This window comes from Mya arenaria, chromosome 13, assembly GCF_026914265.1.
Source record: "Mya arenaria isolate MELC-2E11 chromosome 13, ASM2691426v1".
NCBI classification, from domain to species: domain Eukaryota; kingdom Metazoa; phylum Mollusca; class Bivalvia; order Myida; family Myidae; genus Mya; species Mya arenaria.
In genome coordinates, this window is record NC_069134.1 from 51861307 (window position 1) to 51876914 (window position 15608).

A 15608-nucleotide genomic window follows, 5' to 3' on the forward strand; every position below is an offset into this window, starting at 1 on the left:
TTAAGTATTTCATTGGTCATATGGTATGAACACTTTTTATTTTTTGGAATATATATTATTTTTATTGATTTCATAAAAACATGTATATATACTTTAATATAAAATACACTCTTGTAACCTTTTTTTTCTAATTTTAGTGTGAAAATTTTAAGAAATCAACTTCAGTTCACTTGTATGACTGTACATTTTTGTGGATATATTATATTCAGTTTTAGACTTTAATTTATGGAAATGAAGGAAAATTGTGTGCACAAGGTACTTTACTTCATTCTTTTTCATATTCTTATCTTTTAATGTAAACCATTTTCATCTCCATTATATATATATGGATATATTATACTGAAACAAATAATGACATAATGGTAGTATCCATTGTTATTTTATATTAAAACACAGCTTTAAAAGTTTTCAGATATTATTTTGGTAATTACATGTTAGGATTGTATCCAGTGTGACACACCTACCCAGGGACAGGATGGTATGTGGCAATCAAGGGGGTGCCAATGTTACAAGTTGACCTGGTCAAAGCTGATATAATCTCAGTTCTATTCTTATAAACGTGTGACCTGCCATATGGCTTAATTCCACTTCAGTTGAAATGCTTTCCTTTTATTGTTCACCATAATTGCAAAACAGACGCATGCTCATTTATTATTTAATTGGTAAATTTTTGATGAATTGATTTTCATTTTATCCTCAGATCTTTAATTTAAAATAAACATAAAACCGATTATAAAAGTATACACTAATGGAAATAAATAATTTATATTTTGAAATTCAGGAAAAATGCTCCAAAAATTGTTCAAGTCATTTTGATGATTGAAAGATTTAAAAATTATTGATGATTGAAATATTTAGAAATCATTTGATTTTAATTCACAGTTGGTCATACTCTTTGTGGTTGTCTGTGATATAGGAGATATATGATTTTATATGCCAGGCATACAATTTGAATTTTGCACATATTTTAACAGAATTATGATATCCTAGTTAATTTTCAACTGTTGCCAAAATTGATGATGTTATTTATGATTATAACATGTTACTGCCAAATGTTTGAAATATTTGTCACTTGTTCAATTTCTAATGACATATTATTATAAGATAGCATTTCTTATGAACTAATGCCTACAAAAATAAAGTATAAAAACTTTGCAGTGTATTTAGTGCATTCATAATTATAAATAAAATTGTCTCAATCTATTTAGGCCGCACCTTAACTGTTTTGTTTTCAAAGAGTAAATGACTTGACCCAAACATTTTTCAGTGTGTAGGTTTATGTAGGAAGGATTTTTTTAAGGTTGAAAGAAAACTGAATGCTAAAAAAGAAAGAAAACACCCCACATATTTGAACAAAAATGTCTTTCAGCCTTTAACAAGTGAATATTTAAAGAACACTGTGTGTGTGGCTGAGTTTCTGCAAACAAGCAATTTTCAATGGGTCTCCATTTTTTTGCGTTAAGTATTCACTGAAATTGATTAGTATGGTATTTGTATTCAACATATTTTACACTCTGTATATTTCAGGGTTCAGGCCATTCAGCTGTTAAAGAAGCTGCACAAGGCGCGGGTCTTTGAGGATGTACGGGGATCTAAGCATAACCGTGGGGAATTTACTGACAGTAGCCGGCTTTTCAGGTACAATTCATGAAAAACATGACCCCCTGTTAGAGTTCTAGGGAAAACCCAGTTTAACCCATTTGCTTTTCTGGAAAAAAAGATGAAGAATTGCCATAGCCTTGGTGGTGTTGTTATAGTCAATATAGTCATGCAAAGAAATAAATTTGTGCATAGCGCAATATTGTTCAAGATTTTTATGGTGCACATGTTTCCATGATGATTACATCATTCTCGTGTGTATTCTTTTCTCACAGGGCAGATTGAGAAAAGACGACAAGCAATGGCAGTTATTTATAACAAAATATGTTAAAACCCCTGTTTAACATATTTGCTTAAAAACTCGTGTCGTTGGATCAGTAGTATTTTGCTAATGGCTAAAGAGTAGATGTTGTGACTATATCAGTACATCAAACTTAAGTCTTACTACATCAGTTAAGGTGAAATGTTGATATCAAATAATTTAATCTGGATTTTCTTCCGTGCATTTATCATTTTATTTATACTGTTATAAGCCAGCTTCATTGTACTTTGTTATTATGAAGCCTATGCCATGATCTGATTATATAAATTATATCTATATATCTTTTCTTTTAAGGCTCACCCTGGCCTCCCCCTCTAAAGCCTGTAGGACACCTATCACTCTTCGGAACAACTTGAAGCTTGCCAACCGAAAGCGGCCTGAGGACAAAACCCTCAGTGCGGAGCCCCTGAAACTAGATTTTGACAAGATGGCATCAATGCCATCCCTGCCTGACAATGCAAGCACACTGCCGGAGTGCCATTTCGTGTCCAAGCCACTATCAGGGGCTGAGATTGAGGAACAATGGAGGCTGAATACACTGCAGAGGTTTGTCTCTTCTAAGAAAAACTTGAAAATACAAAAAAATGATATTTGCGAATAATTTTGTCTTTGATGGCTAGTTACCAGTCATGCTAAAAAAATTTATTAACAACAATTTTGGCATTGTGAAAAAGTTGTTGAAATCTGACAAATGGGGCCAAAGTTTAAACAAGCAACATCCTCTTATTTTAGAAGGATGACATCTTTCTCGAAGGTCACATGTTTTACAAGTTTGGAAGGGAAACATTTACATATATATAGCTTTGACATTCATTTATGAATTGTTTTCCAGCCTGGGTCGCGTTCTAGGTGCAGAGGGCTTAGATGATATCATAGATCACCAGTGCGTGAATGGCCGCCACATCATGCACAACTGTCTCTACATCAACAAGAGTGGGGTTGTCACCAACATTGATCCAATAGGTATGGCAGATTTGTCATGATCCTATTTATACATATATATTTTTCCTTTGGATAAAAAAATAGCTGAGAATGATATTATCAGAAGGACACTTTTTGGTGTTATCTCATCAGCAGGAATAATTTCAGATTTTTTATTTTCAAGTCACATTAAGTGTTGTTATTATCATCATTGGCAGTGTGCTGAAAGTTAGCCATTAAAATAGTTCATGTTATTTTAAACTTGGTAGGCATGTTGCCAGAAACAATATGCACATGTTCAGTAAGGCATATAACTTTAAATAATTACTAAGGTATGTCTTCTTTATCGACTTACGAGCATTAATGTTTGCTCGTCACACTCTTGTGTTTTAAACAAAAGTCGGCATAGCTCATGAAACCACATGACATAATTTAAAAAAAAAATGCTTTTTTTTAATAATGAATTGTATTATATTTCAGACCAACTTCCTCATTGGGCATTGTCAGCTATGAAATGTTTAGCTTACTGTAAGTATTCTTTTTTTAGCTTGTCTGTTTAAAAACTAATAGCATATTCGTTGTGCAGAAACTTGACCTAAACTCATTTTTTCCAAGATATTCAAATGAAACTAAGTACTCATGTTGCCATGTTGATCATAAAGTATTTTGGCTTCTTCAGGAAAATGTGAATTTTGATGACTGAACTGTTTACATGTTTGTAGGGCCTGACAAGACAGATGATAACCTCCCAAACTACCCGGGCTTTGAGAAGGATGTCTACCGTGTTGTGAAGGATTACTTCTGCGGCCTACGTGAACCACTCATGACCTTCAACATGTACGAGGTCATAACTAATGTCTTTGGTGAGTCACTTGCTGTTTCTGTTGATATTATGGAATGCTTATTGAAATTCATATTTCTTTTTTAACGTTTAATGAATTGAAAATAGTAAGTAAAATATTAGCCACAATTTAATGATCTGATAATATGTATATATATCTAACAGATAATTTTAGTATATGTCATTACTGCTAATTATTGTTGATAATAAAATGAATTAATAATTATCACGTTTTGTTCAATTTATATATATATTATATTTAAAAGAATAATTCTATACATGTTTTGAAATTTAATCATTAACCAGTTCTTGCACTTCATTTGTTTTATGTTGAACTAACACTTCCGTTAAACTAATGTTCATGTTCATATACCAGTTAAAACTAAAATTTCATGCATATAATCCCATGTTTCTTTCCATCATCCACTCAATTTCCGGATCACCTAACATCTGCATCCCCCATCGTTCCATTGATACTGCATCATCTCCGCATGGCTGTTGTTGCACTCGTATCATTGTGCATGGTGCCTTCTGCTTACTGCATGGACCTTACAGTCAAAGCATCTAACGACACCAAGCAACCTGATGTTGATGACCACAAAGACAGTTCTGCTGATTCACCGGACAACTATTTTAATTTCGACTTTACTAACATTAACTCCACTCCTAAGACTATGATCTCATTCAAGTCTGTGGAAAACTTGATCATGACTTTAACGAGACGTTCTAAACCTTCCACAGAGTGTCAGGACGCCTCAGAAGGATATGGAAGTGCAGGAAACATACTTGACTTATCTCCAATTAGACCAGTGCCCGAAACAAGTTCCAGCAGGAGTAGCAGAAATGGCATTGACCAACCAGTGACGAGGTTTGAGACAGCATTTGGGCCCGACAATGAGACCGTTACCAGAGTGTTCTACGCAGATGGTGTGGCTACTGACTTTAATCACAAGGAAAATGGCTCAGATGTCGAGCGTACACCTATTGAGACACATTTTGAAGCTCAGGAATCCCCTCCGAGTTCAGGATCTTCATTCTCAAGGAAAACATCGCTTCGACACTCTATGCATAATCTTTTCAATAGAGGACCTTCTATACGAGAAAAGAAACACAAGGAAAAGGGAAGCTCTAGAAGACGGAGTACAGGGTATGGTCTCAATGATGATAGCGCCTATGGTTGTACTGTGGGTGTGTATTCTAGAACGTCACCAGATAGTTCATCCTCATCATATGATACCCCAGTGTCTCGCTCTTCTCAGGTTAATCGGACAGAATCGTGTGCAGCAGGATATCTCGATAAAATCCAGAAGTATCGGGGCCGACCCCCCGTGTATGGTAAACTCCCAAGCTATGATACACTCTACCCTGAATCAATGTACCCGAATTCAAACTCCAGCAAGAAAACCAGTCACCCTGTGTTAGATGCCTCAAAGAAGTTCCTGAAACGCAAGAAATCACTTTCAACAGCTTCTCTTCAACATCAGCGGTCATTCATAAACAGCAGTGCTTCATCAAAGAAAAACAAATCTACAATGTCAGACAACAGTGCAAGGAACCGGTGTGGGGACAAAGATACCGTGAATGCACGTAGTTTGAGCTTGTCTGATCTTGCGGGGGCCGCACCGGTAGAGAATGAGTTACAGAAGCAGTGTCAGGGCCGCATACGCGAAAGCAATGACAGTATGTATTTGAATGAAAGCTTCATATTTTTTTTTCGCTTTTGGAAATAGTTTGGTTTATTATTTTGTCTTGCTTAAGCTGGTTGATAGCATGCATTTTAAATATTAACCTTAGTCTGAACCTTTTCTTTTTTCACCTTTTTATAGCAGTAGATATGAATTAAATGTAAAACATCATTTTGCAAATGCATGTTTGCACATTTCGGAGAGAAACTTAGGTAAAATCCTAACTGCAAAAAGTTCTACCTATAATAGTGATACATAATAAAATGTTCCATTCGGCCATTATATACAGAGGGTTTATTCATCAACGGCTTCATACTGGTCTTGCTATTGTTCACTTTTAACTCATTACAAGTTGATAAAATACCCTCGTAGAGGTAGAGCTTGACTTACAAAATGGGAGAAATCTTACATTTTCCAAAAATGTTTTATTCTCTAGATACAATTAATTTACATTTAGTGTAAACTTCACCAGTCATTTGAACATATGAAAAATACTAATTGATTCTCCCTAAGCTTGATACCTGCCATTCATCATACAGTCCTTATGAATTCATAACATATTTCCCCTCGCAGGTGAAACAATGGATGACTGTACGGAGCGCATCGTGAAGGCCCTGCAGCTTGTATGCCTTCTTCTCCCGCCCGCCAACCGACGACGGCTCCACCTCCTCCTTCGACTCATGAACAAGATGGCTGCCAACTCCAGACTTGTCCTTGATGAGACCCAGTCTTCGAGGACTCTGGTAAGAGATGGTTAAAATTGTATTGCTTGTTGGTAGTTTCCATAAAAAATGAAAAAGTTTAAATTCTTCCCTTTGAAGTTAAAGACAATCTGTGAACCATGTGTTGTTATAGCCTTGATGTTAATAATTAGCATTAGCATAAAACCACATAAGATATGTGAATGTTATCAATGATAAGATGCATATGTGAAGCAAACTTGTTCTACAAATCAGACAAGCATTATAAGCCTTAGTTGAAAAATTGATGTGTTATGTACAATATGTCTTAAGGCTTGTGGATCTTTCTAAAAGTGTTTCAGTACAATATTAAATGTGCTATTCTCATTAACTTACCAACTTACTCCCTTGTATTTCTCCCTTCAGTTACTGGAGACGTTTTACCGTGCTGTGCTGTGTAGCCAGGAGGAGGGGGATATGGATGACCTGCTCGTTATCCAGCTTGTGGCGTTCCTCATGGACCACTATGTGAACATATTCTCTGTGCCGGCCGACCTCAAGGCAACAGTGGAGGCCCGCATTGCCAAGCTCCAGCGGACCAAGGTAACCACTGTTTGTCGGGTGTCGCCTATGGTCGGGAGGGGGAGTTTGAGATGATAATGTTGGGGCATAGTTATAATGTTTCTTGTTCTTTGTTACTTTGATAGCCAACAGGGTCTAGCCAGGAGTGGGAAGAGGGGAATGGTCATGAAGATCATCGAAATTGGTCTATTGGAATGAACAAGCCATAATTCTCACATTACTATCCAGCTTAAGAACTCATAACACATCCAGCTATATAAAATTCACACAGGGCTTACCGGCTTGTGCTTATTTCAACTAATGCATGGCCAAGGTACCTAAGTCACTGTCCATGGGTGTTGTAAAAGTGAGAAAGGGAATTATAAGAGAGTGCAGGTTGAAAACATGTATTCTCTGACAATTTATGTGAGTACAATTTTAAAAGATAGGACAGTCTGATTTTAATTGTTTTTCATTGGAAGTAAATGTGATAAGTCTTGCCCTGGCATAGACCTGGTTTACTATACATGATAGATGAAGTGCATATGGTACTGACCATTGATAGAAGATACAAGAACAGAGACAGTCATGCGTTCAATAGATTAAGTTCAATTGTGTGAGTAGGCATGAATAGTTTGGAGGCAGGAGTAGTCAGTAACGTCAACAAGATAAAAGAGACCTGGAGATTGTGTCATTTGTTGCTGGTATTTTGTAGTTTAAATAAATCATCAATCACATTTATGGTTACAGCTACTGAAACGATAATAACGTGGAACATATTTAAGATGTCTAGCTTTTGATTGGCTTATTCATGCATGCATTTTTTCCTATTCTTTTTGTTTTTTTGCATGGGCGAAGTATACATAATCTACTCGGAATTTTCCAGAACACTGACTGTCTTTATATAGATACACCAATAATAGATGAAACCGGCTAGAATTCATTGTTATTATACAAAGCTGAGAAAAATAATGCGTATTTGGGAGTAATGATACATATTGATCTTAACTTTTTGTATAAATACTTTAACACTTGTAAGATTTTAAATATAACATGTTGTTTTGGTATTACATTTTCAAGGATTTGCTTTTTGCTTTCGTAGGCTGAAGGCTTTGATCCCAGTTCTGATGTATATGTGAAAGTAGGTGGCTGGTATATCCCCATGTATTCTAATGCATGCCAATGTACAGCATTAGTTCTTATATTATATACTGATTACTTCTTGTGGCAGTGTATTACATGCATAAGGTTTAAATTATTGATTGGTGATTCATAGAAAAAAGTCAAGATAGTGTCAAAGCTTTGATGTCACTGTCGTCAACGCCATCGTGCAAAAACTTCAACCTTGACCATAACTAAAAAGTCAGTCAAGTTATTGCCAGTAACTATTGTTGGCATGTCATCAGTGAAATATATACTTTATTCATAGCAAGGTATATAACTCTGTTTTTAATAACTGAGTTATGTGCATTGATTGACTGAGAAAAACAGATGATTTCATATCAAGTTACATAACTCTTATTTTAATAATTGAAGTTTGCCCCTTCCTTTAATGAGATTAATCAACCAGCATTGGCATTCGCCTGCTATATGCTTTTGTCAATCATTTGCTAAACTTGATGTGTGTACTACACTGCAAATTATTATTGTTTTGTATACATTACTCTTTTTATATGTTCTTGCATTTCAGACTATATTTTGTTCTTAGAATTGCATTTGTTTGTTGTAAATCTATAGGTTTCTTCTCTGCGGAGCCATCTTATTAATAGACATGACGCATGTTCAAAGTTTTGGATTAATTATTCAGAGTAGCTGGAAAACCATTGAGAAGCTAGTAGCTTTATTTGTCATGTTAGACAGATTTAGTGGATGTTGCAAATGAAACATTCAATTAACGTCTCATTCAACTGTATTCATACGCTCATTGATAAAATGGCCCTGTTTGTATCTATCTATGTTTATATCAATCATGTAACCAATTGTCTGCTTTTTAGCGTGCATTCATTTTAAAATTGCTTCCTATGTATATTCTTCCTATGTATATTAATCTGAAATGCTGCCATTTTGATAGTTGCATTTCGTTATATGTGAATTGCATGAACATTATAATTATAAATTTGTTTTGTAGAAATCTCAACCTGTGAGTGTTACTGTGTATTACAAGCCTTAAATGCTTTTTGTGCTCAATCTAATAGAAAGTTTTATTTTAGAATGGACACGAGCACTGTGTGGAATGGCCAGCATTTCTTTTCACTTTTGTTCCGTAGCATGCTTCAGTAGATAATAGTGCTTTATAATTTATGTGTATATTGTTCAGACATAACTTTTCCTTAATTCATGCTGTATATTATAAATCATTTCATGATAAATTGTATAATTATTTGCAAAAAATGATGTTGAATTCTATAAAAATGTAAAATAAAAATGATATAAATAAAGAAAATATCAATAAATTTGGTTATTTTTTCTGTTTGAATTTTATAACTGATACTTAAGCATTTTCTTAAAATTAATATGGAACTGTATGAAAAGGTACACCACGTGACAATGATGTTGTTTATTTGCTCTGGATTCATTCATGAGGGTAGTTTCATTAATCAGAGCTGTACATCATGCAGGGATGATAAAGTTCAGGATTAATTCTGAAATAAGGATTAAAAGCTTTCAGTTTCATCCATCATAGAGTTGTATTTAGTTAGTTTTTGATGGACACTTGCAAAAAATAGAAAGGAGTACCCTTAAAATGGATATAAATGGCTTTGAAAACTGTTTCAACATGGGTCTAAGCCCTTTAATCTTTAATGTTTTTTAGGGCGTGAATCCCTCATATTCAAACTAAATTTTAGGATTGGAGTATTTGGTCAGTTAGCATGCCTGATTATGTCATAGTTATAATATCTGTCATGTGTTCGCAGGTTGAGAACAATCAGATCCAAGAGCATGTTCCATGCCTTGAAATGAACTTCCTGAAATAGTTTATCGGGAGGTCAACTTAAAACTAATATAAGTGTTAGTTGGAAAACAAATAAACTCCTGCTTAAATGAGAATACATTGAATATCCTGTATCTAGTAAAAGAGAGGTTGTGAAACACTACTTAAATGTGCTAGTACATATGTGGGCTACTTTTGCGCACTTCAAAATCTAGGTATGTGTTGAATGAACAGATTTAGAATGATTCCTACAAAAGCATGTAGAACAAGATTGATATGTCAGTGTCAATGATATTAGAAGTACACAAAAAATATGTGAACAGCAACTTTTACATGTAAGTGTAGCTACACATACCAGTTCTTATACACATAGTGTTTCACTGCCTCTTTTTTATTCATGTATTATAGCATCACATATACTATATATTAACCTAGTAGCTTCACACTATTCACATTAATGTTTACAGGTGGTTGCGCGCGTGTTTAAGTGTAAATGTGGCCAGGTATATAACCAGGAGTAGATGTTGTTTGTTTAGATGTGTTCCCTTGTGTGGTGGTGGTTGGGTCCCATGTGTTGGTCTGTTGAATATTTTGGTCTTCCGAGAATGGTGATTCTTTACTTATTTTGTCGCAATATGGAGATTGAGCCCAAAGGCAAAAGACTCAACTTAAAAGAAGTAAATACAGTTGCATTCAGAATAATTTGAACCAAGATGGTATGTCAGAAACAATCATGTGTTGTGACATATATGTATAATAGTGAGGGACAGATGTTTCTAAATTAGGCCTAGAAAAAGTCATGAATGAGCTTTTTTTATGGGATCCTTTGGATTTTATATGAAGAATCGGATCCTATCAACCAAAATATTTCAACAGATTTCGAAATCTTGTATATGTGTTGTGTTGTTGGTCAGAAAAAAAAATGGTGTCAAGAAATTAAAAAGAAAATTGGAAGTAAAATTTTTGTTATGAAAAAGACATTTGTGCATGTTGAATGTTTAGAATAAGGTTTTAGATTTCAGATTTAAAATGTGAATGAGTAGAAATGGTTCAAATAAAGAAGTCGTTTAACACTTAACAGATAGCATGATAAGTAGATGAATACTTATTTCATAAAAATGAAAGGCAATATTGATAGACTATATAGTAATCTTTGCTGTAAGTGTTGTATAAAAACATGTTATGAGTAAGATTTCAATTAAAAACATTTTTTTTATATTCATGCTGACAAATTGTATATTGCATTGATTTTGTTAGGGTTAATTTTCACTTAATATTCCAGATTTTATGGATTTATTATGCCATGAATTGAAAAATTAACTAATTCTTATAATAATGAATACTCTACCATGCATATATGTACGTCCGTGATTTATACTTCATGACTGGTGTGTACATATTCTCATGTTACTCCTGATAGATCCAGTATGCAAGCGAGGATAATCCTGGTTCCCTGCACTACTGTCAGCAGGTGAGCATTGCCGAGTATGAGAACCAGCGCCTTACTGCGTCCCAGCAGGCTCTCGCTACGTTACTTGAGGAAATCATCAACAACACATGTATGGCTGCTAAGGAGAAAAAGAAACGACTCAAACAGGTTTGTGAATTTTTGACAGTTACTTCCATTTTTTTTCGTAATACTGGTGATTTTGTCCCCTTATTCAAGAATTATTTGCTTAGAGTGCTCCAAAATGTGCCATTTGCACTGGCAATGTAAAAAAAAAATCGACATGCAGAAGGGAGGTCACCCTCCTCCAAAACTTGCGCCTGAATTTTTTTCTGGGGAAGGCCCTGTAACTCATTGTCATGCTACAGGAACATTTCATTAAAGATGTTATTCAAAAAGTGAAATGGTTCTAGTTCATTTAATAGTTATTTTTCGATACATGTTTGTGAGATCTGCACATTAGCAAGTGTTTTAAGTTCAACACAGTTAAATCCTTTAATTGACGTGAGTTTTCAGTTATTAATTAGATGTTTTGTCATAAATGCCACCATGGGAAGGATTATAGTTTTGTATACATTGGCCCGATTGTTCAGAACTTGTTAAAGTTAACAGCGGGATTAACGACATCGTTGTTAACTTTTAAGGGTGAAATATTTGAGGATGTGCTCATATATTTAAATAAAGTAAAGTACAGCTGAACAGTTGTCTCACCTCTTGTTAGGAACACTGCAGACCATAAGTGTACCTGTGAAACTTACAGAGCAGTAATGATTTGAAAGTTAACAACGATGATGTTAATAACGTTGCTAACTTGACCAAAGTTCTGAACAATCGGCCCATTGTTTGGTAATAAAAGAAGGGTTCTGTTATAATTTCTATAAAAACCAAAGTTTGTTCTTCCCTTTAGTTTCAGAAGATGCACCCTGAAATCTACATGCGACGTTTCCCCTGCAGTCAGAGTGAGCCCAACCTGCATCCACCACGCCCAAAAATCAAACAGCCCCTTCTTGCCAAACCCCTCCTCAAGTTGAAAGGCCTCAGACTGTGATAACAGCTACAGGGTGTCACTGATGTTTGTGTCAGAGAAATACATACATCAACTGTTTGAGTAACAAAAAAATGTTTGTTGCCAGTTTCCCGACGTACTGGAATCTCTTCAAGGGGTCATGAGGATATATGATCTGTTTTGATATATTTCATGATCTGTTGAACACAGTAACATAATTATTATGTGCTGCAGTTTTGTAAGGATTTTAGCAACTAAGATGAAGTTCATTTTCATGTATAAGAAATATTAATTTTTAGGGCGTCCACCGTAACTTGAAAACCAACGCCAAAAGGAAGTGAAATAATCCAGGTGTAATGGTATTGGTGTTTTGAAAATCATCAAAAGGGTCATGTGACAGAAATGTCTCGGGTTAGTTAAAAATCAAAACAATTGTGATTACTTGGTAGTTGCAAGTATTGTACTATGAACAGAATTACTAGTGATGTACGGATCCTTGTGCCAAACAAAACAAGATTATTTATGTTACAAGGTGGTGACAATAATGTGTGATTGTTGCTTTTTCGTTGATATGAATGAAGGCCGATTTAAACTATGCACTTCATAGTAGTCATTGTCCATGTTGTTTCAGGCATTACATTTATTTATACCGTAGTTATTCATTTTGGATCGAATTACAAATGTATAAACACCAAAAAAAGCAGTTATTTTTAATTAGTTTTTATTCGTTTGAATTTCATTTTTTGCAATAATTTCTATTGCCAGAAAGTCATTTATTTATTTTGATATTGATTGAAAAAGTGATTGTTGAATTTATATTATTTTTAAATTGTCCAGTCAGCAGACAGCTGAAAAAATGCATCATTCCAAATGGCAAATTACAATGGTGTACGTGTATTACTGGTTGTTTAAAACTACGCAATTAAAAATTCATTTTTTGGTGTGTTTATATCAAATGGCATTTTGTAATAATTGCAATCATGAGATTTCTAATTACTTAGTATTGATATCATAATCAGGAATCATTTTAATTAGACATTTATTTGACAATATCATAATCCATATCAGATGTTTTGCAAATATTTGTCCTTAGTTCTGGCTATCTGCTGTAGTGTATGTTAGTTGCAGCTGCTTTAATTACTCCTGGCATAATTAGCAATAGCTTGTTGATTTAAATTATTTCCATTCCATTGTCAGTGTTACTTTCTACCTCTAAACTCTGTGTTTTCAAATGTGTGTTGACTTATTTGGAAAAAAAATCGTAGCCTCAACTATTGTTGAAACTCCCACATCATTAATATTTTGATTAATTTCTTTCAAATGGGAATATAATGATTAATCAACGAAAGAATCATGTTATACCACCTTTATTATACATGTACCTAGAACCTTCATTTTGTATAATATTGCATCTAAAATTATTCACTTTTATCATGTTAATACCAGTATCGCTTTGAAACCACCACATTATCGTTAACGTCCTGTATATAGTTTGTGAAATGCTTTTTCAATCTGTTTTCCACATATCTTTTTACTTTTGTACATTTTACTTTTCAGCACTTAACTTCTTATTTATTTTACCTTTTACATATCTCTCTCTATGCCTGTAAATAGCACTTGTTATTCTGCACATTTTAGCTGGCTTGTTAATTGTTATGTAATCATGTGAGAACTCCCTTCCGAATCATGTTTCAAGCAATAAATGAATGAAACAAATGTTTTAGTCACTCATTTGTTATGGAAGGATTTATTCATGCCAAATGTTTTAAACATTGAATTGCCATGAAGACAAACATTTTTTTCCAAGTCAGATGTAGATTGGGTACGGTCCCCTAAGCACCAGGCCCTAATATTACAAAAATACTCAAGTAAAATCCCAATCCCACATAAAAGCATAGTATCATTTAAAATCTCACATATTTTTTTTATACTTTTTAGCTCGACTATTTGAAGAATAGGTGGGCTATACTACTCGCCCCAGCATCGGCGTCCGGTTAAAGTTTTAGGGCAAGTTGGGATATTTATAAATAACTTCTATACCCTTCATTCAATTGACTTAATACCTCACTGTTGTTCAGGACCATCACACAATGAGGTTACATAACTCCATATTATCCTTAATACAAGTTATGGCCCCTGATTGACTTAGGTTAAAGTTTTAGGGCAGGTTACAGTTTTAGGGCAAGTTGGGATTTTCACTTAAAACTCCAATACCATTCATTCAATTGACTTAATACTTCACACAGTTGTTCAGAGCCATCACATAATGAGGTTAGATAACTCCATATTATCTTTTATACAAATTATGGCCCCTGATTGACTATGGAACTTGGGTTAAAGTTTGAGGGCAGGTTGGGATATTTATTAATAACTTCTATACCCTTCATTCAATTGACTTAATACTTCACACAATTGTTCAGGACCATCACCCAATGAGGTTACATAACTCCATTTCCTTAATACAAGTTATGGCCCCTGATTGACATAGGTTAAAGTTTTAGGCAAGTAAAAGTTAAGGGCAAGTTGGGATTTAAATAAAAAAAAATGAATGACTTGCGTCATTTTTCGGGTGGTGGGAGGGGAGCATCAAAGTCACCTTATGTATTGAATAATTTAGTTAGGTTTGACATAAATAGACCAAACTTGGTAATATTACATTGTTATTGTATTCACTTTTAAGTCAAAGCGGCGAAGTCGAGGGCGCTGTCTTACGACAGCTCTTGTTGAAAACTTATTTTCTCATAGAATTTGTTGATAAAAAGATTTTGACAATATTTAAAGAAATTAATTTTAGAGCTAAAAACATACCTACTTGAGTGGGTGGAGCTACTCTGGGAATCGCGTTGTGTCAATTGTTAAAAGGCAATGTATTGTACTTTAATAATTACATTTTTGGCTGTAGAATATTTTTGCCTTGGAATGTAGAACAAATATTAAACCTGCATATTCAATGCGGGAATGCAGTTTTAAAATGTGTAAAAACATACTATTTACAAAAACTGTTGATGCTTTGCAGTAAAACGAGTTGAGACAGATTAAAAATGGACTTCAGTATTTTCGTGATTTGGGGGCCAGGTGAACACTGTCATCCATAATTTGAAAACAATTGCTTCGAACAAAATCTTGACACCTTTAGGACAAACTTTTCTCAAAAGTATTCCATGCAGATCTCGGGCAGTGGAAAGGAGAAGTTTTTGAAAACTTTCCTCCTCAAAATTCAAAACTGAGAGAAAATGATCATTAGGTCACTTCTATTAAAGCAAACTAAATAAACTGGATCCTTCAATAAACATGGCCGCCAGTTGGGCCTGTTTTCCAAATAAGACTATATAGAACCAAAAGTCAGAATTCAGAACAATTTGATTCAAAAACCTAATCCCATTATCATGATTGCAAAGAAATTTCATATCCCTTCATTTTTGACCTGTTTTTGCAATAACAATGACCTTGTCTATAACCTTTGAATTATTTTTGGAACTACAGCAATAAACAGCAACTGAATTAGGACCAAATGTACAGTTATGGTCACCTTGTGGATGCTGGAGTGCACCAGGTCACAGACAATTGCACATGTACAGCCTATGGTGACCTTGAGGATGCTGGAGTGCACCAGG

At 34.4% G+C, this 15608-nt stretch overlaps 1 protein-coding gene across 5 annotated transcripts in view; it reads left to right on the plus strand.

The window, feature by feature from the left end:
• Positions 1-13710, plus strand: part of LOC128213458 (DEP domain-containing protein 1B-like) — a 15489-nt gene extending 1779 nt beyond the window's left edge. Inside the window, exons 3-13 of one of the 5 annotated variants that reach the window (XM_052919164.1) lie at positions 1528-1638; positions 2216-2467; positions 2754-2884; positions 3323-3370; positions 3565-3705; positions 4239-5363; positions 5942-6111; positions 6475-6651; positions 7712-7750; positions 10962-11138; positions 11896-13710. In XM_052919164.1, the coding sequence (XP_052775124.1) occupies positions 1528-1638; positions 2216-2467; positions 2754-2884; positions 3323-3370; positions 3565-3705; positions 4239-5363; positions 5942-6111; positions 6475-6651; positions 7712-7750; positions 10962-11138; positions 11896-12036 (2512 nt within the window). In that variant the 3' untranslated portion in view covers positions 12037-13710. Of the gene's footprint in view, positions 1-1527; positions 1639-2215; positions 2468-2753; positions 2885-3322; positions 3371-3564; positions 3706-4238; positions 5364-5941; positions 6112-6474; positions 6652-7711; positions 7751-10008; positions 10045-10961; positions 11139-11895 lie in introns of all 5 variants that reach the window. The other 4 variants (XM_052919165.1, XM_052919167.1, XM_052919166.1 and 1 more) reach the window with 4 other exon arrangements.
• Positions 13711-15608: the final 1898 nt, after the last annotated feature.